General features: G+C 34.7%; 1 protein-coding gene across 1 annotated transcript; it reads left to right on the plus strand.

The window, feature by feature from the left end:
- Positions 1-591: 591 nt before the first annotated feature.
- Positions 592-26,738, plus strand: LOC138691363 (ankyrin repeat domain-containing protein 1-like). Its single transcript, XM_069813268.1, has 3 exons — positions 592-667; positions 11,380-12,003; positions 25,900-26,738. The coding sequence occupies exons 2-3, from the start codon at positions 11,383-11,385 to the stop codon at positions 26,404-26,406; spliced, it is 1,128 nt and encodes a 375-aa protein (XP_069669369.1). The 5' UTR covers positions 592-667; positions 11,380-11,382; the 3' UTR covers positions 26,407-26,738.
- Positions 26,739-27,693: the final 955 nt, after the last annotated feature.

Consider the following 27,693-nt stretch of genomic DNA (forward strand, 5'->3'; position numbering starts at 1 on the left):
GATCAAGCCCTTTATATTCTTGAATGACTGTACATCAAATAATTTCACACTGGCAGTTTGGAAAGTTATCAACTCTTCCGATCCAAATATGTCCCCCAAATAATGCACCAATTTTACCCATACAACACATACAACTGTAATAAACATGTATTGATGAAGTGAACTAAACGGTAATAAAAGTGAATTGTCATCAAGAAGATATGTGTTGATAATAGGACAAATTGTTTATATTATCAGATAATAGAGAAATTAAGGGACTAATCAAAATTTGGATCGTGTATGAAACTTACTTCTATTACAATCATATGGTGAACATTATATTTCATAAACCTCGGAGGGAATGATGGTTACAACTATAAAACAAAAAATGCAGTAGGCCTACTATTTTTTTCTATTCGATATAGCTTTCTATTTTTATTTTTTATTGCGTTGTGTAAGTCGAGACTGTGCCATCTGTTACAAAATTAAATCTTACATAGTTCAAGTTTACAGGAAGTTCAAACGAGAAAAAAGTGCAATCTTTTTATACCAATTTTGAATATACAGCTATAAATACTGGCGTAATCGGTCTGTGCTTTTAGTCATCTTCACACAACAGCTCAGTTTTCAGAGTCAAGTTCAGCAGAAGCGAAGAAGGAAAATTGTGGACTGTATCCAACCAACTTCAGTAAGTGTTAAGTGTATATATATATATATATATATATATATATATATATATATATATATATATACATACATATCATACCCAACATTAAATTCGTATGTGTGTAAATAAATCTTCAACAATACATTGGGTCTTTCAGTTACATAACGTCGGCTGGCGATCAAAACCTCGTAACTCCAAAATTGAAAATTTTACAGGAGAAAGAAGTAATGTTGCTGTGACTGTGTTTTTAAAGCAAAATCGATGTGGTTTTGAATTTAGCAACCGAAATGTGATACATTAAATGTACGATAACAGTATATACTGTAAATTATATACATTTGTGTGTGGTGGAGTTGCGGGTTTTTGTTACTGGTTAGGACTTTGGATTTACGTGGTTTTTACTAAATGAACACACTTCTTTCGTATACTTATTGTTCTTTTAAGTAATCTCAATAGTTTTTCACAAGTACATGGATGCCAAATTAGTAAGTGACTACACTTAAGTGGAATACAGGCATGTTTGTATATTATATGACAAATTTAACGACGATAAAAATGAATACAATCTTTACAGATAACCATTATACAAACTGTTAAAAAAAATTAACATAAACGATGTAAAGACAATTTTAATTTTTAATTTCCCAATTTTATAAATATTTCTGTTGTTCGTTGTGTTGGGATTTATACAAAATTATATACTTTCCACTAAACTAGAAGAAAGTGCCTGCTGACGTTTTGCAGGAAGTCGTAGAATACATTGAAATCTTGGGACATAATTTTATTTATTTACTGCAAGTAGGTGAGAATTTGTATAAAGCTGTGGTAAAGACACCTTTTCTCTGTTCTTTGGCATCCTTTTAGAAATAATGTCCCATGCACAATTCAAATTCAATTTGTATTCAATAATTATTCCCGAATTGTCGGCGACAGTTGGGTCTCCTGCTTTTGAAATAAGTCCAATGGAGAAGTGCCTCGAAACTTTACTACATACTTTGAAGAAGTCATGGTGAAGATATTACATGATGTATGGCTAATTTTTTGTCTGGCAGTTTTGCATGCTTCAACATACATTACAGGTGCGTAAATTTACCAATTGCTTAATTTTCTTTCTATTGTTAGAGTGAACAGAATCACACTTCATTTGATTGTAACCTATCTCAAGAAACTCCCGAACAATTCTCATGGTTAAGGCGATTAAATCATTTGCCAAAATACTATTTCTGTTTTGTTAAGTACATTCATCACTATACAAAATTACTTCATCTTCAGGTACTTTTTTGTAAATAATACTCACTATTATACTGGTAAATTAATTAGAATTTAGTCTATCTTCAGCTCATGCCATCGATAACAAAATACATCTTTTCATTGTGAATCAAACAGTGTAAAGTTATGCAGTTTCAGTTTCGTCTTAATGGTACAGAGCTGAGTCATGGAGAGATAAGCACAGAAGTACATCCTGCAAGTCAATAGTCAGTACTCTTTTAGTGTCTTTTTTTGTCTGCTTCCTTAGACTTTCTTGCTTCATATTTTATAAGAATATGATACTAATATTTTTCATCATCAACATTTCCTGCATCACGAAAGCAGCACAAATGACAGTGTTGTTTTTTTTAGGTGAAAATAGACTTAAATTTTGTTCCTCAATCACATATCTACATAAATATATTTATTGAGGCCTGTGATTTTTTTTTAATGTATAGAATGTCTCATATTCTTTGTAGAAGGCAGCTTTACTCTGCCAATTTGGTTCAAAATATATATTTCTGGAAGTAGTTTGATAATGATAGAACTCCAATTTAGGCAGCTCAGAAAAAGTAGAGAAGTATTCATTCTTAAGTCATTACCCTTTTTTTTACTATTAACAGCTTCTTTGGTTTGATGGTAGATTTAGAGTTAGCTTAGATCCCATTTCTTACAGACATATTCCCCTATGGAAAATGTGTTAAGAAACGTGGTCTTACAGACTTTCTGTCTTTTACTGCCAATGAAAAATAATTGGGCATAGTATAAAATCGATTTGATTCTTTTGAATCTCTCCTTCGACGCTGAACTGGAATACAATCTACAAGCCCTATTACAAACATCTTTTTTCCTCCCATGACAGATTAGTCCAGAAATTATCGAAAATTGTCTTTTGTTAATTTTCTGAAATTATTTTACAAAACCTACTTTTTGCATTACACGAATGCATCTTTCTACTTCATATCTCCATTTTTCTGCCTCATCTTTCGCCAGCTCCATGTGATCTAGTTCTTTCATTCGTTGTTTCTTGTTGACTATCAGTTTCCATTAGCCCCATCCTGATTTCTTATATATTAAGTTCTGCCACTTTATTGCTAATAGTAAATGAAAAAAAAATATATTGTTTCATTACCATTTCAACAAACCATAACAAAATAATGTATACCAGTGCAGCAACAATTAATTTCAAGTGTCACTCACTTCGTCCATTTATCTTCCCTCCAATTTCGTCTTCTGATTCACCTTCGTTCTAAAAGCTATTATTTTTGGCATATAGTGTTCATTACAACTACTGTCAGTGGATTCCTCTTCACTGCTCTTATCAGCCTTAGTATTACTACTGAGTTGAACGGAGGTATTGGATATTCTGATGCCTGTAACAGGAGTTTTTGCAATACCTCCACAGAGTGCAGACTAATTTCTAAAGTGTTATGTTCTGTAACACCGAAGTTTACAGCGGAACCATAATAATGGTGTTTAATATTTATCTTGTTCTAAATAAAAAGAATGTAATTAGAGAATTTAATTATTTATTTATTCATTCATTCATTTATTATTTAATTATATATTTATTTATTCATCTTTTAGGCCTAATAAAACGCCATTTCAGTTCCCTTTATTCTGCGTATTATTTCCATACAGTGCAGGCACAATTTCTGAACTGTTGTGTTCTATAACACCGAAGTTTGCAGCAGATTATTGTCATACTGATCACTAGACAGAGTACAATATTTTTAACGTAGCATCAGTCGCAATGCCTCGTATGTCAGTTTCAGTCTGCAAATGATAAATCAGCATGGTATTTAAAAACCTCGTAATATCCCACCCAATGGAGTTCCGAGCTTTTGAGTCTGAGATTAAGAGCAGTGGAAACCTCGTGATTCCAGTCTGCTGGAGATCCGAGGTTTTGAGTCTGAGATTAAATGCTAAGGAGATACGAGGTCATTGTAATTGGTCAGTAGATGGCTTCTGTAAGATTTGGAGTCACAATGCTTTAATAGAACATGGGAAATGTTATTTGTTGCCAGGTTATGGCAAAAAACCGATTTTACTTGTAAATGGAGTTACGAGGTTTTGATCGCCGACCGACGATAAGCTGATATATATTTTATGCCTTCCAAAAATGTGTGTATATTTACATCAAATATTATAGATAAATTATTAATATGTTTAAGGGGCATATTACAAAACTGGATTAAAAATTGCTTACCCCGAATGTTTTCCTTAGAGAAGAAATATTATGTTATTTCAAATAATTTCTGAGGCTATATTACAAGTACAGCGAAAGGTCCTATTACCAAAGTCGTCTAAATTATCTCAACTATATATTTCCAGAAATATTAGTGGCGATGCGCAGTTTAATACCATTAGAAATATTTTGTAACGCTTCCTATCAAATTTTATGTAAAGTTCTGTGCGAGAAGAGAAAATAAATAACTAAAAGTATATATATGTATATATATATATATATATATATAATCTGTAAGTCCCATTGCTTCGAATGAAAATGTTTATCATTATTATTTGATAAGGATCTGTTTTCATTGATTTATAACAGAGTGCTTACATCTTAATTATTGCTATGAGAGAATTGTTTGACGTGGAAAGCTTTAGCGGACACCTATACGGATAAAATTGTGCCATTTTATTGTAATACGATGACGTCACTCATAGTATAATGGAGAGAGAATTGTAAGTGGTTTCCTACTGGGCCTGCCTCCGCCTATTCTTTACTTAAAGTACTTCCAACATTTCGTATAATTATGTTTTTTTTATTAGCCTATGTTGTAGCTATGGTTTGATATTAGCAATCATCCAATTTCTTGTCAGAAATACAGTAGTGTTCCCAAACAATAACCGACAGTTTAATAATACCAATAAGTGCAAGTAAATTATAGTTTCGGTTGATCTATTACGTAAAATGGACTACTGCAAGATAGTCATGATTGTTACGGTAGATGTTCGCCGGTTAAATACATCTAAAAAAAAAGGATCCAGACAAATTAATATTAATAAGCGGAAAGATGTGCCACGAAAGTGAAAGGAACACTGTAACCCTGAAATATTATATATACTTACTTACTTACAAATGGCTTTTAAGGAACCCGAAGGTTCATTGCCGCCCTCACATAAGCCCGCCAGCGGTCCCTATCCTGTGCAAGATAAATCCAGTCTCTATCATCATACCCCACCTCCCTCAAATCCATTTTAATATTATCCTTCCATCTACGTCTCGGCCTCCCTAAAGGTCTTTTTCCCTCCGGTCTCCCAACTAACACTCTATATGCATTTCTGGATTCGCCCATACTTGCTACAAGCCCTGCCCATCTCAAACGTCTGGATTTAATGTTCCTAATTATATATACAGAAAATAAAAGCTCGACAAAAATTCTTGATGTAACGAGTGGCGTGTTGAAGATTAATATCAGTTTAACGACGAATAGTTTAAACTAGCGAAGATATTCATAAACAAGGAAGGTGTATAATTTACCTTCACTGAACGCAGTAGTACAGGTAACAAGGATCGATAAATTATTGGACATAATTAGTGTCTTGATCCTTATATTACAGTATTTCGGAAGAGAGATGGTATTTTCTACGCTTTGTTAATTTTGTATTCAAATTCTCTGTCAGTTATTTGAAACTGTTGTTAAATATTAGTTTATACTCGAAATTGTATGTGGCAAATAAATAAGATATAATGGAATTAAAATTGAGAGATATATCAGAGAAGGGAATTAAACATAAAAATCTAAAATAATTATTGTTTATTGTTACAGAATTTTGAGAAAAATAGTATTTGAAGTTGAATATGGAATGTGCAACTCAGGAAAACGGGAGACATTAGAATAATGATTTTGGAGGATATTGTAGAGGAAATACCAACAATTGTGTTCTTTATTGATTAGTTGCGTAAAATTAAGGACAGAGGATTAGGCTGTAATTTCATTGAATTTCTACTGTTACTTTTTGTTCTGTTACGCTGCTTCTAACATGGGCAAGACCCGTCTCCTATAACATAAAAGGATAGAACACCCCAAATAACATCATTGCAGCAACCATGTATGCCGCGGCATCTGTGTAGGCGAGCAGCACTTCGTTTTCAGCAACATTATTTTGATATAGTACTTTCGGCCCATTGTTGACAAAATGTGCGATTGTGTCCTGGTTTGTGTTCGGTAGTGTCTTTGTTGAAGTAAGCTCGGGATGGAGTATCTGAATTCAATTTTTCGGCAACTAAATTGACAATGTAGGCTACCGACCAAGATCGCAGTCGTTTCGTCATCCGATATCCAGATATGTTAGTCTCCAATATCTTGTCGGATTCTGTTCATTACGTCATCGTAGGTTGAGTCCAAGTAATTTTTACCCACCGTTGACTCAGAAGGGACCAATTGATGGCACTATTTTTCAAGAAACGCTTTGAATATTGGATATCCTAGTTCCTCGATGGTATGGTAGCTGCCACAACAGCATATGCCACCATAAAACTGATTTTTTTTTATTCTTCAGATGATGGTGTCAAAAGAGTTTACTTAATTTCAGATATCTGTTCGACATTTGCCTTATGTAACGTTCATTGTGTTTGCTGAATTAAATGAGACATTTTATTCCTGGAAACTTAAAAAAGAGAGAATCCTATATAGTGCGCAGAAAGTAAACTAATTGATACTTAGATGATTTGAAATCAATATCATCTGCTTGATATTTGCTTACTTTAATATTAGGCCTAACGCATTCACCTAATGATGTCGTGAAAGAAAACTAACTCTGATATAAAATCAAGGAATAACTACGAAAAAGTTAAACATAACAACTAACCTCTTTGTTACATGCCTGGCAGAATATAATTTTTTCTACTGTCGAAAAGTTCGGAAAATCTTGAAGCCACTGCCTTATACGGCTTTCTTTGGAACTCGCTTCTTTCGGCCTTGTCACCACTGCACTGACATGAAAACTGAACTCAACTAAAGACAAGACTTTTACAACAGTTTGATATTGAATTTGGCAATCCTAGCGTATTTCACATTACCAAAATGTGATTGCGCTCATTGTTATCAGTAAAGTTAGCTAGATTCAGACAACAATAATAGAAGCACTCTCACTCACAGAGAGACAGAGAGAGAGAGAGATAGACAATATAAATGAGAAAAATAATTGTTGCAGTTGTTACAAAATAGAACTTTGATTTCTTTAATAGCACTTCACAAACAGAGACAAAAAATTAGAATAAAACTTAGCTGTCTAGTTTCAAATTAGGAAACATATAATTAATTGATGAACTAGTGGACTTACTAGTGTTAATTATGTAAGATTTGTCCGGCTTACAGCTGTTTCAGTGCTTCACGCACCATCCTCAAAGCCTACTAGATCACGGCGTCATCTCGAACTTCTCTGCCTGTTATGTGGGTGTGTTTGATTGTTGGAAGGTGTTGAAGAGTGGAGTCAAATAGTGTGTGTGTACTGAAATTGATCTGTGTGTTGAGAATTTGATCGGAGTGTATTTTAGTGTGTTTGTATATTTCGTATTGTTCTAGTGTGTTGAGTTTTTGGTTCTTGGGTTGTATGTGTAGGAATTCCATGTCCGTATTTATGTTATTGTATGTATGGTTAGCATTGGTTATGTGATCGGTGTATGTAGATGTATTGTGTCCTCTGGTTATTGCTTTAATGTGTCCTTTGTAGCGTGTTTGGAATGATCTGCCTGTCTGTCCTGTCTACATAGGACAAAACTCAACACACTAGAACAATACGAAATATACAAACACACTAAAACACACCCCGATCAAATTCTCAACACACAGATCAATTTCAGTACACACACACTATTTGACTCTACTCTTCAACACCTTTAAACAATCAAACACACCCACATAACAGGCAGAGAAGTCCGAGATGACGCCGTGATCTAGTAGGCTCTGAGGATAGTGCGTGAAGCACTGAAACAGCTGTAAGCAGGACAAATCTTACATAATTAACACTAGTAAGTCCACTAGTTAACCAATTAATTATATTCAAGTGTTAAAAGTAGTGTACGCAAGATTCAAAATGGATTAGGAAAAATAGATAAAATCTAAATAATACGCACTCTCAAATAGCATTTTTAAGTATACATGTTCACGAAACGTGTAAATACTAAGTCCTTATGTTATCAATACAAAAATAGTTCCCTCCCCTCTAAAGATCCGCGATCTAGACTTAAATCCCTACTAAAGTATTAGGCTATAGCCTATATTAATAAAGGTGAGGGTGAACAAGTTAGCCACTGGCGTACCTTAGTCGGCTGAGGCGCTTGCTTGCAGAACCGTAATTGCCTGTAGAATCGTTCATGGGTTCGATTTCCGTTTGCAATGATTACTTGGTTGGTTTTCTTTAGGTCTTCTCCAACCGTAAGGCGAATGTCAGATAATCTATGGCGAATCTTCGACCTCATCTCGCCAAATACCATCTAACTAACGCCAACCACATCGACACTAAAAAGCCTGTTACAGTAGTTGATACAGCGTCGTTAAATAACCAAGTAAAAAAAAAAAGATGAATAAGTTCATAAATATATCAATACAGCAAAATATGTGCGATATTTGTTAGTATCAATTTTGGCTTTATAGATGAAATGTTGACTTTGTCTCACTGTATGCTATAGAACTATCTCACAACCGAACAGTATCAAGATTGAAGGGGAGGCTTGAAGATACACGACGATTGGCTCCACAGCAAATGTCAGTGAATGATGAAAAGTTACCCGTTGTCAACCTCTACAAAGTGTAGACATGTATGGAGTATAGATAGGCGCCATCTACTTAAACAGTTCAGGTCTGCTGTTCAGTGAACTTAAGAAAACAAAACAATACTAGGCGATTGGAGATTAGCGCTCCAGTAGAAGAATTTGGTAGTGAACAGTTCATAAGGACAGAAGAAAATGTATTTTGTTATAAAGAAGGAGAAATGTTTCATTTGAAAGTCTGCTATTTATAGTCATTGATTGTAATGTGCAGAGATTCGTGATGCACGGACTGCATAAATATTTAATATTGTTTAATATATTTCAGTAAATAATTTTTATCTTAGGTTCAATGGTTTTCTCATTGAAATTGTGGGCAAGCAAAATGTGCTAACTCGTGAAAATTATTTAGTTTTTTAGTTATTTAGTTTAGTCTATCCATTGTTAAAATAATGTTTACTGCATAAAAGCTACATTTAAATAAACATTTTGTTATTATTTTCTCTAAATACAAGCGGTATTTTGTAAATGAGAACTATTCCTGTTATTCACCCACACACAGGCACACTAGTAAATACGACTAGATGTAAACACACAGGATCGGACCACGAGGAGGGACTACTTCACTGCAGCGTGAACTGTTGACTCGCAACTTGCTCTCCGTACCAATCGAAGCTAGTAAGATCGACGTAAAACTGACTTGTACTGAAAGTAATGAAAACCAGGATTATTTATTGTATTATATTTGTTTGTATCAGGATCTCTCACAAAGTGATTATTAGATTTGCATTATGTTTTGTGAATTGAAGCCATGGTATGCAGAACAACACAAGTCCACTGACTAAAGTTATGAGATAATCAGTTTTTTTTGTATATCTCTGAACTTACTAAAACTACAAAACTATTTTTTCACATAACTGTATATTAGGAGTATTTCAAGCCAGAAACAATGTTAGCATGTTACAAAAAGCCAAATTTCCCATAATTTAACTCAATTGAAAATCATGTTTTTATGCTGTTTTGAATGTCATTGACACAAGAAACAATTTATTGGGGAAAATACTGAGTAATGGAAGTTGAATATTTGTATTCAATATCTGAAATTCATTTTAAATGTATCAATAGTATTTAAAGTTATATAAAATATTATTTCACATAGTTCAGTTAGAGTACTTGGCATTAATCAGAGTCCCTCACTTTTCTACCAGATTCATCATTAACACTTTGCTTATTTGTATATATCTGAATAAGGCTTTCATAGTATGGTCGATATAGAGGATTAATAATTACAGACAGATACTTTTTCTTATCAGCAGCCTTTACAGGTTTCAGTTACATTTCACTTTCATATCCCCTTCTAAGTGAAGCGAGATCAATGTTCCACCTCCCTTTAAATTGTAAGTTTTCGGTTACAAAGCCACCTGATGTTGTGCTTACAGTCAAGGCATTGAATCTGTATTCTATTGTTTTTTAAAATGTGATCTTACACAGTGTATGTTTTGAACACTTGGCACTTGGCAGTGTCCATATTAGTAGAACGATTTGTGAACGGTTCAAGTAGAAAGGGATTTTTTATTGCCCTGACTTTCCCAGTCACGACTTTAATCCTATAAAGAATGTAGGGAAAATTCATGAGGCTGTAAAATCCTGCATGAAGGATGTGGAGATCCTTGGAGACTTCCAGGCTGTTCTAATTCAGGATTGCAACAATCTTCCGCAAGAAGAGGCATATCTTATCTGATATCCAGCATGTAGAGGTTAATTTAAAAACTATACTCGCTTATTAGGAACTTTTATTCTTTTCGATTTGTACCTTATTTTTATTTTTAATCTGTTTCAGTTTTTCTGCATTTTAGTGAACATACAATAATTTCATTATTGTTTAGTTTTCAACGTTAAAATACAAATTATATAAAGTAACTTATTTTCTTTGTGAGATAAAATTAGATATGTTAATACACTTAATATCAATGTTATTGTTATAAAATATAAAATAAAATAAATAATTTCTTGACTCTTACATTTTTAAGTAGTAGAGTTAAAATTAATTGCAATAAGAATTTCATATTTGATAATTAGTTTAATATAGGCATATTTAAGTAATGAAATAACTTAACGAAATTATACAAGGGATGCATATTAATTAGAGAGACAAAGATTTTGATCAGATGGAGAACTTTTCCTTTGACACTTCTAGTATGGAATATATGGACGCTGGATGCATGCTTTCATGTTTCGAGGCATATTTTCAATGTTAGGCATCATGCTCGTCCTCATTTAATTGCATCCCCTGTGCTGAGTGTCATTTCCACGCAGTTTGGCAACCTGAGTATACCAAAGTACATCATTAAACATTTCGTATGGAGCGAGTTTGAGCATATGCACACGACATAATTAGTAGGATTTGGTTCTGGTCTTGGGACTCAAAGGATTTACTAGAGACTATTTCCAAACTGACAAAATCCTAACTACAATACATTAAATTTGTCAAAAGTTATAGCAGCGTACGCGATCTGGAATCATTAATTTTCAAATAACTGATTTCCTCAATTTTGTTGTGTCAATTTGATCAAAATAAGTAAATACATGGTAACCTGTTGTGCAGAAATGAAACATCACAGTACGGGGATTCCTTAACATAAACATTAAAAAAAAAGTTCTCTACCCGATCCCAAAGCGTCTCGGTCTAATAAAGGTACAGTCTGTATATGATATATGTGCATTGTATTCTAAACGCTGGCAGTAATCAAGTGTTCTTTTGCAGACTATGTCCATCGGTTCAGTCCAAACGCAGACGACGGTGCCAGCACCTCTGCAGCTGTTACTGCTACAGTTGTTCAACCTGGCCGTACATAACAACACGAATGCCACGAATGGAAATCTCAAGGGCACGATGGCAGAACTCTTAAACTTAAACGCCACATACAACACGCAACTGGAAGCGATGCAATCTTTCTTCAAAAATAACTTCCAGGAACAGCAGAGTTTCTTGGAAAAGAAATTAGAAACTCTAGACACGCGTTTCGAGGAGCAGAATATTCTGATTTCGAAAAGAATAAGCGACGATAAAAATTTGCGAGAAAAGAAATGGCAGGAACTAACAAGTCTTATGCAGGAAACACACAAGAATCAGAATGCATTCATAACGAAGAAATTTGAAGATTTTAATGATCTTCTGGAGGAGAGGATCCTTGAACAGGATGCAATAATGGAGAAAAAATACGAGAAGCGATATGAATCTATGACGTATAAATTTGAGAATTATAGCGGTTTTGTGGAAAAGAAAATCCATGAACATAACAGTTTTATGGAGAAGAAGTTAGATAAACTGGAGAACTGTCAGTTCAAGTCCTGTTATGGTAAAGACTCTCTGGGAGGTCTTCGACAGGTAAGTTAGCAATTTAGGATGCTTTTCCTTTGAATATTCATTGCAGGACGTTACAAATACCGCACTCCCTCTTGTAAAGTTAATGCAGTACCGGAGAGTTTAACTTTAATAATCATAATATCGCTCATCGTTATCGTGCATAATATTATGTACTAATATCAGAAGGGCTAAATTTAGTACCGATAATATCTCACTCTTATTACTAATACATTAAAAATGTATTACTGATTTTGTCTCCATTCTTATCTGTATCATTACCTGTGCAATTGACGATAACTTTGCAGTTGTTAATTTTGCTGCAGTCAGAAAATATTTTGCAAATGACTTCAAATGTTTGCTTTTATAAATAATAGAATTCTGAATACAATATGAAAGTGCTATGATTCCATAAATTTAATGGTATAATGGTTTTACGACTAATTCTATTATATGTTATTTCGGATATTGCTTGATGTAATTTGTTACTTGTCAGCGATGTCTTCAATGGAGAGTGAAAGGAACTGACCAACCTGCCCGTTATCTCCTGGATTAGTTGCCTCATGACTGATGTCTTATTGATGTCACTTATGAGGTTCAAACCTGTCTACGGATATTTCACAAAACAAGCAATAAATCAAGTAGTGTATAAAGGTAAAGAAATGAAGTCTTAAACAAAATATACATTTGTATTCTGCGTTAGTAAGTTACATTGTTATATTTACAATTCAGCACTTTACCTTGTTCAAATGTGTCCGTTATTAAAATGTTCGGTGACTGAGTTTTGTAAAGATATGCACGCGATTTTGTACGCCAATGCTTTACTAGTGTAAGGACAAATAACTTTCTTTTATAAAGTCCGGATATTACTACGTGTTCAGTCCTCTAAACGTTCTTGAGCTCTATAGCAATACTTATGCTTTTAATGACACCTCGAATTTATTTCCTCTCTACCGCTTCTGATATCCTGTTTGCAACACTTACTCCCTTGTCTGAAAGTTCTGAAAACCCTCACCGAATCTCTTTATTTGTTGGGCAAACTAATGAACTTTACTTCCTGACTGTGTAAATAATATTGTTACATTTGGTGAAAAGAACTAACCCAAGTTGTCGCTATTTGAATAGGGGAAATATGAAAAGGAGAAGTAACTTGTAGTTCTATCCCTTACAGGGTTCTTTATTTGTTGAGCGAACAGAAAATAATTTGTAGATATATTGAGAATAAAGTCTGATTCACTAGTCAGCGATGTGAGCAATGGAGGGGGAAAGAAACTAGCCACCATACTTCATTATCTCCTGGGTGAGGTCACTCATAAAGTATGCCTTATTGTTGTTACTAGTGAGGTTAAAATCTGTCTTCTTACAGTTGACTTAAAATATATTGAGAATATTTGACTTCGTGTCCTTCATCGTACGGATGAAAAGTTCCTGCATTGTCAATTTACACATGGCACATAACTAAGGTTTTTCTAAATAAATGCTTAAGTAGCCCATTTGTGTCTGTAGCGCAAATTCAATTGGTGAGGTTCTGACATAGGAATCTCACCCATGTTTGAAGGAAGAAATTTTGCTTACATCATTATAAAGAAACATATTCTAGAATTATACAGGAATATCCAACGATATTGGAGTCTGCCGTCGGCCGCCCGGTTTCGTCACCGCTCGTGCTATATAATATATAGAATATTGTTTAAATTAATAAATCAAAGGCATAATGGTGAATATTTTGAATTAATAAATACCAACGTAATATACCAAATGAATGAAAAATAAATAAATGAAGCATAACATTTGACCTAGGCAAATAAGAATTTCTTTTTGTAATTTTGTGGAACAATATTACTTATGAGACAGCTTCAATCTTTTGTAATCTCTCCTTCTTACCGTATGTTTCACAACGAACATTTTCTCTGCTAAAGTGGAGGCCATTTAATTTTCTTTTATTTGCCAAACACTAACAGTTACACACAAAATATGTCACATTCAACACAACACACGATCAATATATATCAAATTACACCGAAATGAGTTGCTTACAGGCGGAAATCTCCGTCATATCTTCCGATAATATTAGTGACCTTATGTACACAGCTGAGAATTCCACTGTTCGTTGGATCGCACTGTAAAATTGATTGCTGTATCATCATATATAATAAAACTGTTAAAATTCCAAAGTAATACTTCAGTACCCTATCATTATATTAATATGACCATTAAACCACAAATATTTATACAGAGTGTCTCAGGAGGAATGTAAAATACTTCAGGATAATGTAGTTTGGGTTAACCTACATCGATAGTAACATAAATCAAAATAATTAATTAATTATTCCGTCTTATGGCTTGAGCATTGGTTATATATAAAACAAAACACTTACGTTTTACATATTATTTAGTCTCAATACTAACGTTTTCACCCTTATAGGGCATCTTCAGGTACGAGATATAACAGATATCCATCGAAAATCAATTACAAAACTTCGCCTTACATTTGGAAATGACATAAATGCAGTGAAATATAACATAGCGACAATAATGAATTTGAATACTATTATAGTCACAATCATGCCATGGTATGAAAGAAAAATTTCACAATCTCGAGCGGGAATCGAACCTGCGATTTTCTGTTCTCCGGTCAGGCGCTCTACCACTGAGCTATCGAGTTCGTCTCACGCCAAAAGCTTGGAATAATTATCTTTTCATACTGGCGACTCTGTTATAGAGTACTGTCCATAGCGTATGATCTAGTCAGCATTGCTTATGGGTTGAAAGAAACTTTTACAAATGTAAAAGTACATTTGTATCCTAATTATATTGCACCAATGTATTGAGATCTAACTTTCTGTGCCAACACTGCGTATTCAGTATTACTGCATAGCTATGCAAGCTAACGTTGTTTTAATTATGTTTTTAATATTTGACATGATCTTCTTTAATGTTGTTTTGGATGATTAGTATTGTCACTATGTTATATTTCACTCTATTTATGTCATTTCCAAATGTAAAGCAAAGTTTTGTAATTGATTTTAGATGGATATCTGTTATATCTCGTACCTGAAGATGTCCTATAAGGGTGAAACGTTAATATTAAGACTAAATAAGATGTAAAATATAAGTGTTTTGTTTTATACATAGATATATAGTCAATGCTCAAGCCATAAGACGGAATAAATAATTAATTATATTGATATATGTTATTAACAAGGGACTTAGCTGACTATTCCTCAACATGAAATGTAAATCACTACATCGATAGGCCTAGAACCTGATATACCTATGACCGAAATGTAACAGGAAGTTATTGATGTGTGAACTTTTAAATGGAGAGAGGTATCACAGACGTATTTTCAGTAGTGTGTTGTAGTATTTTATACAGAGTAAGCAATAAGCAATGAGAAATTAAAACATTACGATACAAATAAATAAGGGTACAGTAATAAATGCAAGTTTTTTTGTAGCACAAAATTGAATGTAACCAATTCTTAATGAATAATATATTAAAATAATAATAATAATAATAATAATAATAATAATAATAATAATAACTAGACATTGGAAGTTAAGGCACTAAAAACTGGCATTTTAGTCGCCTAAAAAGGCTCTAAAACTAGAATAGGGCAATAAAAGGCATTGAAATTATATTGAATCACCCATAATTCGTAATGTAAACATCCATAAGATATAAGTAACTTTACGAATTACACTGGAAAAGTAGTTTCTGTGTTCTATAGACTTGTTTCACTTTATCTTATTCATCCACAACTTCACGTCCATAATTTGAGTTACAATAAACAACAAGCAACTTTTCAAGATTAACGCACAAACTTCTGTTACGTCTATTGGACAAAATCAGTATGACGATGATTAATGTAACAATAATGAGACGTCGGTAGAGCCGCGAAGTCCTACCAGCAAGCACCGTCTTCGTCCACCACAAATTATAGTTGGACTCACCGGGATCCGAAACCAGGTTATCAATGTGGAAATCCAACGCTTCATGTATTCGAATTATGACTGATGTTTCTTGTTTAGTCAACTGTACGAAGTCAGGTTCGAACCTCACAAGTGACACCAATAAGGCATCAGTCATGAGGCAACTAAGCCAGGAATTAATGGGGTAGGTCAGTGCTGGAGTCAGGTAGCAGTCCTAGGTAAGGAAAAGGTCGATTCCGGAGTAACAGAAACAACACTGCATTGCAACAGGCTGTCCCATATCTATGACTACTATAAGAACTGCAATTTCCTTAGTTTCGAACGCAGAAATAAATGCAGTATTGTTGTGTCAGTAGACATGTAAAGAAAAAGGCAAAAAGGTACATATAAAAGCAAGAAAAGGGCAAAAAATACATATTAAAGTAAAGAAGACGTAAACGGAAAAAAGGCAAAAAAAAAAAAAAAAAAAAAAAGGCAAGATGAAACTTTTATCAGAAATTCTCATGATTAGTGCACATATACTAAAAGCCTTTTAATATGAATATTTAAATAAAATAGGCATTTTCCTAACATCCGATGTCTAGTAAATACAATGAAAGCAGTAGAAATTCTCTTTATGGGGGCACTTGTAGCAGGAATTGGTAGATAAATTCACAGAGTTACACTGCCCTTCCTATTAGCTGCATTCAGATGCTTTGATTTTATGAAAACTAATATTCCATTAACATTTTTTACGCAGGTCGTCGGAAATATATGTGACAGTTAATTGAGATCGAAGGGCACTTGGGATAACTGTTTTTAAGGGATTAAAAACCGATCTCGGGGAACATCCTTTTATTCTGATCTGAATTAATGAGTTCCAAGAAGCGTACGCAATCGAGATTATCGAACCTGTTGTTGAGCTGTTACAAAATAATATTACATCAGTTATTTCACAAAACAGGTATTCTTGTATGATATGTTCATATCAAGTACTTTATTTAATCTTGCTCCTTTTCTGTCTGGTTCATTTATATTCCCTCTTAGCTCTATCATGGGCCATATTTTCTTCAAAGACCTCACGTCTTGCTTCAAGTTTTATTTTCAGCTCTTTGACTTTATTTACACAATAATCAATATGACGAGACTTCGTTTGCAATATGGATAACAAAACATCAGTAACAAGGAAAAACTACTTCCAAATACTGTCAACATAAAATACAAGTTAAAGTCTTTCAATTAAACTAAAAACTCACGAACAGAAATCAACGCCTCCGTGATTTCCAGCCATTTCCTAAAATAATGAAATTATCTTCCGCGACATTCCGAAACAGTTCCTACTAATCGTGAACTGATGTTCCTGCGTGTGGCCCAATCTTTGGGCAATCTCTTCTGACTTCCTCATATATCACATGACTTCTCTTAGTTGATTTTGAAAAAAAAAAAAAAAAGCAGTTTCCAGTCCATTCAAAGTTAAGGAGAATACTCTGCAGTCTTTGATATTGAAGCCGACTGTGACAACATTACGTTCAGTTCAATGACGTTATAAAGTATAGTATTCAACATACTTTCCCCTATTTGCAGCATCTCTGCTCAAGTTGTGACCTCTGAAAGCTTGTTCTTGCTTTCCCAAAAACAAAGAAAATCGATCAAACGTTTCATAATGAATCTTATGTCTGCTAACACGTTTATTAGGCCTATGCGCCTGGTCACTCGTTTTTTTTTTTTTTTTTTTTTTTTTGGTTATCAGTCACGTAATCTATCCTAGATGTATCAAAAGTTTATTTTTTTTCAATATTATTGCATGCAGGTGATTTTGAGAAAGGCTGTGCTTTTTTATAGCGCTGTGCACATTATTCATATTATAACCATAAATATACCGAGGAAGACCAAATGTTACACAGTAAAATTTAGCTAGAGGTCCGGTATACGTTTCCATTTCGAAGAATCAACGCTATAATCAGTTTATGCAATTGCATACCTCAGGCCCCTAATACAGCACCATAGTTCACTGTAAAACCAGTTCAGTTTATCGCTAAATGAGATAAAAAAACTGTTACAGCTCGATTCAACGTTATTGGCCCCTGTCCTTGGTTGTTTAGCTAGTGAGCGGGCTGTGTGTTGCATCATAAGTAAGAAATTTAATCAGATATCTGCATAGGAGGGGAAGAGGGAAGAGGAGGAATGATAATAATATCTATCCTGGTAGCTGAGGGACATTCATGTCAAGAAAATATAAGTCATCATGACATTGCTTAGTCAACAGACGTAATGGTTAGTAACGGGACGTGTGGAAGAATATTGTTTTTAAGGCGGAGTGTACCGCGACATAATAAGAAGGAAGTGTTTGGTGTTATGACTGCGGCCTGACCTGTGTGACCCAGCCCGCCAGTAGTGATGAGAAACTCGCTCTCAGTCTATCTACTTACTTTTTGCAGGGGCAAAAATCCCTGAATCAAGCTGTACAATCACTAACGAAACACAGGATACGATGTTAACCATAAATATATTAAAACATTCTTCATTTCGCGTGGGCGTAGATTCAATCTAGTTAAACCAAACAAGGCTTTCTTTGCGCGCGAAAGAAAAGCAATTCAAAGCATTGCTTCCTGCTTTCAGCCAACGAAACAGCATGGAAGTTTGAAAGGTGGTAGCGAGGTGAATGAGACTGGACTGCGGTAGGGATTTTTCGGACAGAAGCGCAGTGCTGGAATATCATAATAAGATATGGCATGGAATTTAGCCCTAAGGGGGACACTCACTGCAAACTGGATATTAAATATTATTTCTATTATGTTATACATCAATATTATTGAATATCCTGTACAAAATAATATGCGTATCTCATCATTTTCTTCCTTATAAATGCCGTGTGAGCAATGCTTACTTTGCTTCTATAGAATACACGCCACTATGTATTTCTACGTTTTAGGACATTGTGATAAGATACATTATGGAAAATGCTGCAACTTGTGTTATCCCAATTAGTTTATTCCTTATTTGAGTACAAATCCGGTAAGAAAATAAATATTTTACAAGACAAATTACTAACGTTATCCTTCTTATGGATTCCATGAATTTGTAAATTAATATCAGGTAGGCCTACTGGTACAGATTCTCTTTCCCACTTAAGAGTACACAGATGTGAGATTTTGCAATTTTTGGTCAAAAAAAATTGGTTTTTTGTTTTTATCTTAAAAAAATTGTTCATCGTCTGAAGATGCCCTCTGCCAATTTTCATGGCCATACGATCAGTCTATCAGTTGTTTAGGCTACATTTTTAGAAGGCTGCGCGCTCTAACTGATAATAATTTAAATGCCCTGTCGACGTCCTCCACTCTGAATTGTGCGGCCAATTTGGAAATTGCGCTGAATGTCATACATTATTTATTATATTAGATTTCCGATTGAGCCAGTGTAGCTTCTCGACTTCTCGAAATAGTTATTCATAGAATCTAACAGACGTCAATTCAAAGGCTGCTTTCCTTTGAAATATATTCAGTTACAAAAAAAAGCACAACTCTAAAAGAAAATTCCACTTGTTACTAGTAGCCATAACACGTGTATTCCATGCTTGGTTTTTGTTTGTGATACAAGAAATAATTGTAAGTTTCTAACAGTTTTATTGTTAGTGTTATAACAATAGTGATTTGCAAATAATAGCTATCTAATGTAGTGTTTTCATAAGTTTACATAGTTTTTCTTCAGTTGCCATCTTTATTTACTAGAGTAGGTTAGGTGTACACAGCGTGGCAGTGTATAAAGTGTAAGTTCTGCATATAATAAGCGAGGCCTATATATTTAAAAATGCCTAGAAAATAAAGAAGACAGAGATCTCGTTTATTATTATCATGTCAAACTTTGAAGTCAATTTTCTCCACTTTCAGTTTCTGTAAATTTTGCATTGCTAAAAATGCTATTATTTCTACAAATTTTGTACTACATGCATGATTCTTTGTAGATTTTTTAATGTGTTCTTAACAAAACTTACCATCAGGATTATACCTAATACCCATACTTTTTTAATATCAATTTTTCCTTATGCTCGAGTTGAATTTTTTTTTCTTCACTTTAGTGCATAAATATTTTTAACTATTTGTTTCGTATAATAAAAAGAAAACTGTATAATAAGTTTTGTTTCTGAGGGTCTGACAAGTATGGAGACAAAATTTCAGGTGAAAATATTTGAATTTGTGGGAGGAGTAGCAGTTTTTGAAAACCTCAATTTACACAATTTAAAATTACAAAATTGTTAATAATTGATACATTTCTGCACGAAATGTGATGAAACTTTCTACAGAAACTATTTATATGCAGCAGAACAACTTACAAAATTTCAGAGATCTACCTAGAACAGGCGTCCTCAACTGACCGTGGCGCTAGTTACGTGCAGCGCCTCGCCTGCTGTGTAGCGATGTCTGTGCAGGCGCACGGAAATAGTTCTTTCTCTGTAGTACACAGTGGCGGACCAGACATGTCAGAAGAAGGGATGTCCGATAGGCCATCGACGCCATTGAATTTGTTATTATGGGAAGAGTCATTTCTATTTGCTGAAAAGTCGGGAGTGGCCACGTGTTTGGTTAAAAAGTTGTGAATAACAGAATGAATTTCAACCTACAACGACATTATTCGTCCTATCACTCAAATGATTTTGAAAAATATAAGGGAGAAGAACGAACCACTCTCATCCAAAAATTACTAATAACTAATGTGTATTGTATTAATAATAATAATAATAATAATAATAATAATAATAATAATAATAATAATAATAATTATTATTATTATTATTATTACTATTATTATTATTATTATTATTATCATTATTATTATTATTATTATTATTATTATTATCATAATGATAAAATAACATTACACATTCTCTCCCTTACTCTATCGGTACAAAAGTAACTAAATTTTGCAATTCGTTATCATAAATTAAATTTAATAAGCTCATTTGGTATTTACAATGTTTCTAAAAATGAAAAATGTTTGTTAGATATACTGTACAGGAAAACAATTCTCTTATATACGCTGTAGTTTGATGTAGAATAAGTAATGAACAGGGGCGGCTTTCGAAGGGAGGCTGCGGAGCTGCAGCACCCCCAGACATTTGTGGCTCTCGTCTCGTTTTATGTTGTGAAATACATTTATTATAATGTCTCTATTTAGCTGCTCGAATTTTTTTTTTAAATTCGCTCTCATTGACATGCACACAATCACTTCCTCCCCTGGTGGTACCAGAGCGAACCGAGAGACAAGGACGGATTGGTGAAACCACTTCCTCCCCTGGAGCTGCCAGTCTCGTCTGGGATCTTTGCGCGTTAATTTTACCCCTCCCCCTGCTGCCCCTCAACCTGGAATTCAGAGCTTCCAGGCGCTGCAAAATTTGCAGCAGTTTGTCAGTAGCGCACAGTTTTAACCCACATATGCTCGTAACTTTTATTTTTGAAAAAAGTCTTCATTTTCACAAATGTTGCTTCTGTTAGTCATAGTAAGAGAATGACAATGCAAAATCTCCGCTTACATAATCATTAGTGCCCATTTAGCCGTGGGTCGAAAACGACCCTGTGGGCACATGAACAACCTATCCATGCATATTACAGTAAAGTCATCATAACGATTATTTACTAAATCTGTTGGACATAATTAATAAAAAAAATGACTACTTTGCTTAATATAACTCAAAAATTTATTATTACACTTATATTTTGTGACATATGTATAAAACTACTATATAACTATAAACTAACTCTGTTACTCAGAAATGCGAGGTGGGTTCTATGTAATAGGGCGTATTTACTAAGGTTGTTGGACATAATTTAGTCAACCTTTTATATGTTTGATATAATAGGCCCAGGAAGATAGTTGTATTTCTACCACGTTTTCATTTTCACAATCTTTGTTATGAACAATTTCATTGCAATCTACAGACTCTTTATTGACAAAAAGTTCAGCTGGAGCCTCAAGTTGGCGAAGGCACAGAGGTTGTTACAATCTTCGTCAACCGAATCGTCGCCAGTTTCATTACCGTCATTTTCAGGAGGTTGTAGAACCGCTCAATATTTGAAATATTTTCTTGAGAAAATACTGTCTCAAGTTCTTCCAGTATTTCGAAAATGGTAAGATTATTTTTGTGAGATTTGTCGTAATTATCTATAAAATAAGGGAAAACAAACGTCTTACAAGAAAACATTCTGATGGATGCAGATAAAAAAGTTAATTAATTTCTTTCACCATGTTAATAATCTCAAAATAAGTGGTTATAAAAATTTTGGCCAGTCAACTGCAATTACGAGGGTCGTAAAAAATAAGTTCGCCAGGGGAAGTTAACAGAAAAAAAATACGATTTCATTGGAAAAATTTATTGGAACAGACAAAGCAATTGTAGAGCTATTTTTCAACATATTCTCACCGGAATTGAGATATTTATCATATTATGGGATCGGCAGAGACTTGCAAACGGCTATCAAACACTGGTCCGATCCCAAGCGGCTGACTTCTACGACACAAAGATACAAAAATTGACCCCATGGTGTGACAGATGTGTCAATTCCAGTTGGGGATATATTGACAAATAGCGCAACAATTGCTGTATCTGTTTCAATAAATCTTATCCATGCAATTGTGCTTTTTTCTGTAAACGGCCCCAGGAAAATTACTTTCTGGACGGCCTCGTAATTGTGGTCGAGTGGCCAAAATTTGTATAAGCACATCTTGTGACATTATTAACATGGTGGAAGAAAAAAAATTAACTTTTTCATTTGCCCTCATCAGAATGTTTGCTTGTCAGCTCTGTTAGCGGGATAGTAGTTTTCCTAAACAATTACTTCACGTATTTATAAATCGTAAACGTTGCGTAAATTTTCATAGGAAATATGAAAATAAAAAAAATCTGCACACAATAATTATCAATAATAATATTATTAGAAAATTTTGCGCCCATAGGGTCGAAAACGGCCCACGCCAAATTTCTTACACTTTTACGCCTCTACTGAATATAATTCATGACTCCACCTCATGTAATCATATTGGTTACTGCTTGCCCTATGTAATAAAACAATAACAGAACTAAAATACTTAACAATGAAGTGTCTACTTATATTTCTTTGTTGACGTGCATTATAACCAAACTGAAGTGTTACACATTTTCAGTTAAAATGCATTGCAGAGAGGTACTACGGAACAATTGGACAAACAAAAGTGTTGCCAATATATTACCGAACACATAATGATGGTGTCCAACCGAAAATTTAAACAAATATCAAAGGAACCAATAAAAATATGACGTGTCGCTAACGACCCTGTGGGCATTTATGGGATACATTTTCTTTAATGTTGTGAGTATAACAAGTGCAACAATGTTTCATTCTGTACAACATTTAATGTCTATTCAGTTCAGTACCTTAACAATCCAGGAGAAATGTGAAATTAAGTGCCCATCAGTTGAATGTCATAATGGAAACAGCCGCTAAACAAAATAGCCTACAAAGCTCGTATATATTTTGCTAATTTATCCAGTAACCCTGCTTTCTTCTCTCGATCTCCACACAGCTGTATTAGATTAATGTGTTTCAAAGACAATTCCATCAGCTGGGGCAACAAGATGGAGTTTTAAAATAAGAACAGTAAATGTTGTTCATGAGAAGAAGGAGCCATTGCTAGAATGTTTTCAAAATATAATGGAATCTGAAACGTGTAACAATATCACAATAAATGAGGCAAGGGCCCTGGTACGTAGGCCTACTCTTGAAGATCCTGAATTCAGTTTCTGGTTCAGTTTTTTTCATTTATTGATTATCATGTAGATATATTATACAACCAACTACAACATCACCAGTTAGATATTTCTAAGGTTCAAATATGCATAAAAAATTAAATTATGGTTTATTTCAAGACACTCGCAACTGCAGGGCTTATATCAGCGTCGCCGGTGTGCCGGAATTTTGTCCCGCAGGATTCTTTTAAATGACATTAAATCTATTGACATCAGCCTGTCTCATTTAAACACATTTAAATGCCAACGACCTGGGCCGGGATCGAACCCGCAACCGACTATGCTACCGAGGCCGACTCTTCATATTAAGCTTTGTTAATGCCATACAGACAATACGGAACAGTGCACAGTTGAGCAGCGAGATCTGTGAAAATGAAATCCCTAAAATGCGTCGTAAGGTCGAAGGGATTGAGACAAGGGTTGCGGCAGCCAAGGAAGTGTGTGACCTCATTTTCACACAAGCTAATACCCGATTCCAGTTCATAGATCATCTGATATTATCTTCTCTTCTGTGTAAAGAAAAATTTGAATGCTACAAAAGCTCATTTCCTGAAAATGACCTAAATCTATGTGTGAAGCTTTTTCCAATGTTCGATAAAGACAAACTAAAAACGGAACTCACTGTGTTGTATCAGAGACAAGAATTCAGAAATATCAGTGACGCAGTCAAGCTCTTGCAGTTTCTTCTGTCTGAGAACTTGCAGGCCTCATTTCAGAAGTTGTGGAACTACTATGCATAGCTATCATCATACCAATGACAACTTCCGATCCAGAACGTTGCTTTTCGTGTTTGAAGAGAGTAAAATCCTATCTCAGAAATACGATGAGAGAAGAGAAACTGACCGCATTAGCTATGTTTTCTATTGTAAAGACTATGTTAAACGACATATCGGATTTTAATAAGAAGATGATTCAAAAGTTTGCAACCTACAAGACAAGGGGCATGGAACTAATCTTTAAATAAGGTAAGTTGCATGATTTATTTTTGTATGCAGCCTCCCTGAATTCAATACCCACGAGCCGCCACTGGTACCGTACTGAATATAGTTTATTAATTTTTGTTAGTTGTAGGCCTACATATTTGTGGCCTTTATTTTCATGTAATAGCTTGGTTCACGGTTGTTGAAGGAAGGAATAATTTATGTTAAATTGAAGAAACTATTTCTAGCTTTAGGAACAAAATGGGTCGTTAAACTCAGTATATTATTTGGCTCATTTCAGCATATTTAATATGCTCGGTTTGTTAACTAATTTGCCAGAAGAAATTAATGAAGGGATATTTCAAATTCTTCAAGTTATAGGATAAGATTTATTACCTATATTTCAAATAGAAACACACGGAATGGTACTTAACCAATAGACTATAAGAGTATAAGGGATACGGACAACGCTTGAATGACTATTGGTAGACCACCACTGAGCCGGTTTCAACTATCCAAAGACGTTGTAGTTATATATCATCCCCTCCCATGTCCTGCACAGCAACTGATTCATGTGAAGACTTGTGTACTGTGCAGCTCCAGCCAGCACGACTGTGCGATCGGTTGACGACGCCTGACCTAGAAGAATTTAGAAACCTGAACATTCATATCAGTCTGCCCTTAAAAGAAACAACCTCTTTGTAGCTTGCCAGTATCAGACAACATTCAGTAAACACGTGAAAACACGGCTAGATGGAGCCCTTCGGTTCGGAAAACGTCTGTTTCCTCAACAGCAGCCAATGCATTGCCATCACAACATCCATAAACAAAGAGGATGTCTGCATATTCACTATGCGAGTACACGAATTAAAAGCCATTTGAACGTGTATTCAATTGTATGTGTTGCGCAGGCGTTGCGTTGCTCAGGTGCTACCGTGTGCAAAAGATCTGACGTACCACGTGAAGCATAGTACACGGAACGCAAGACGTTCCAATATTTCTCCCCATTATATCTCCCCAACCGTAAAATTTTGTACATAGTTGTATCAGGATAAAAATTGATATAAATTGACGTAAACTACATTATCGTGAAGTATTTTACGTTTCTCCTGAGACATTCTGTATAAAAGTTTATATTACTTCTGCTTTTAATTCTATTTATACAAATACGAATAACACAGAGGTTGGCGCTAGTATTATTTATAATGATTTACCATTATTCACTTTTAGAAAGCCATACTGTCAGCAATTAAAGATACTGTTGTCATTAAAACCGATACGAATGCAATAATTTGTCTTGTCTTGTCATAGGAACTCGCTGCACTCACCAAGTCTGAGAGGGAGCATCGCCTGCTTGAGGCGTCCACAAGCGGTAACGCTACACTGGTGATGGGTCTACTGCAGGTGGGCACAAACTTCTCCGTCACGGATGAAACCACAAGGACTCCTCTACATGTGGCAGCAGACAACAATCAAGTGGATGTGGTTCGAATCTTGCTGGACGCCGGCGCGCCTATTAACGGCAAAACTAAGAAGTGGAGTGCTTCTGCCATGCACTATGGTTGCGGCTCTCCAGACGTGCTGTACTTATTGTTGGACCGTGGGGCGTTCTTGGAGGAGAGATCGGAATATGGTGAAACACCTCTCCACTGGGCAGCGTGGAATAACCGCCTGGAAGGTGCGCAGGCTCTCGTAGCAAGAGGAGCGAACATCCAAGCACGTACGAACGGCGGGAGTACGCCACTGCAACAAGCGCAGAAGAAGAATCACAAGTCTCTGGTGGACTTCCTGTCGCAGTTGGAGTCACAGCTAACATAAGCGGAACTCAGTGGTTCAGTGGAATGGTATACTTGACCCTTAACACTTATGGATGACATTGATTACCCTAGCATACCTCGTATTTTGAAAGTAGTTGGCACAAACGTTGTGCTGTCTTCAGTGATTGGTTAATATTATAACTAAAGTGGCTAGCCTCTCAACCTGACTCGCAGTGTGATTAAAGTGACTACCTCTTTTATCAATTACCACAATGTTTGTCATACTTGACTTAAGGACTGATATAATGTAGAAACCAAATCCTGGTAGAGAGAAAGAAAAAGCCTGATGATCTTATCTGTACCAAATTATATAAATAAATACTACTAACAATTTGCAAAGAGTAAATACAGCTAAAGTAGTTGGCTCACAAAAACTAACAGCAATCAACACCATCTCTAATACACAGAAACAACTACTTTGTAAGTAGCATAATGATCTTATATTCTGTTCTGGCAATGTTACAATAAATTCATTGCTTATGGATAGCTGCGCCATACCCCATTATACAAACAGTGTATAATGACACAAATTAAATATTACGCTTTAACTTTGTCTACATGTACTATGACCTTTACTTTTACCACATTGAACACTTGTGAGGATTTCCCAAACGCATCTGTTAATAGAAAATCAATGGCGCAATACTTACATGCGGTTTACAGATTACCACAAAATTTCTACATGTACAAATTTTCAAGGAGGTGTTCGACCTAACGAATATGGAAGGTTTCCTTTTGAGACTGAACGTTGAACTGACAGATTTAAAATATTTCTTACTCATTTACTACCACATTTTGCTGACTTAGTAACTTGGATATCTGACTTGCTATTATGTACAATCTTCGAAAGAATGTAATGTCCTTGAGTCCCAGAAAGGAAGCATTGTGCATGATCAGACATACAACGAAACAAAACTAATTTTATTACCTCAACTAGTCGTTCTGTTGCTAACTGAGTAACTTGGATACCGTATCTGACTTGCTATTATCTACAGTCTTAGAAAAAACGTATGTCCCTCAGTCCCAGAAAGGAGGCATTGCACATGATTAGACATGCAACGATACAAAACTAATTTTGTTACCTTAACTAGTCGTTCTCTTATGAACCAGGTCACTCGTCCTGTGATCATGCACACTGCCTCCTTTCGGGGACTTATAAAGTATCTATGCAAAAAAAAAAAAAAAAAAAAAAAAAAAAAAAAAAAAAAAAAAAAAAAAAAAACTTTTTTCTAAGGAAGTACATGATTGTATTCGTCCACCAAACCTGACGAACAGACAAAATATTCCG

This window comes from Periplaneta americana, chromosome 16, assembly GCF_040183065.1.
Source record: "Periplaneta americana isolate PAMFEO1 chromosome 16, P.americana_PAMFEO1_priV1, whole genome shotgun sequence".
Taxonomy (NCBI): domain Eukaryota; kingdom Metazoa; phylum Arthropoda; class Insecta; order Blattodea; family Blattidae; genus Periplaneta; species Periplaneta americana.

Bases quoted from the DNA above. Each gene is read 5' to 3' on its own strand.
- LOC138691363 (XM_069813268.1), top strand. From the start codon at position 11,383: ATGTCCATCGGTTCAGTCCAAACGCAGACGACGGTGCCAGCACCTCTG. The intron at 12,004-25,899 runs GTAAGTTAGCAA...GTCTTGTCATAG, and splicing joins CTCTGGGAGGTCTTCGACAG to GAACTCGCTGCACTCACCAA.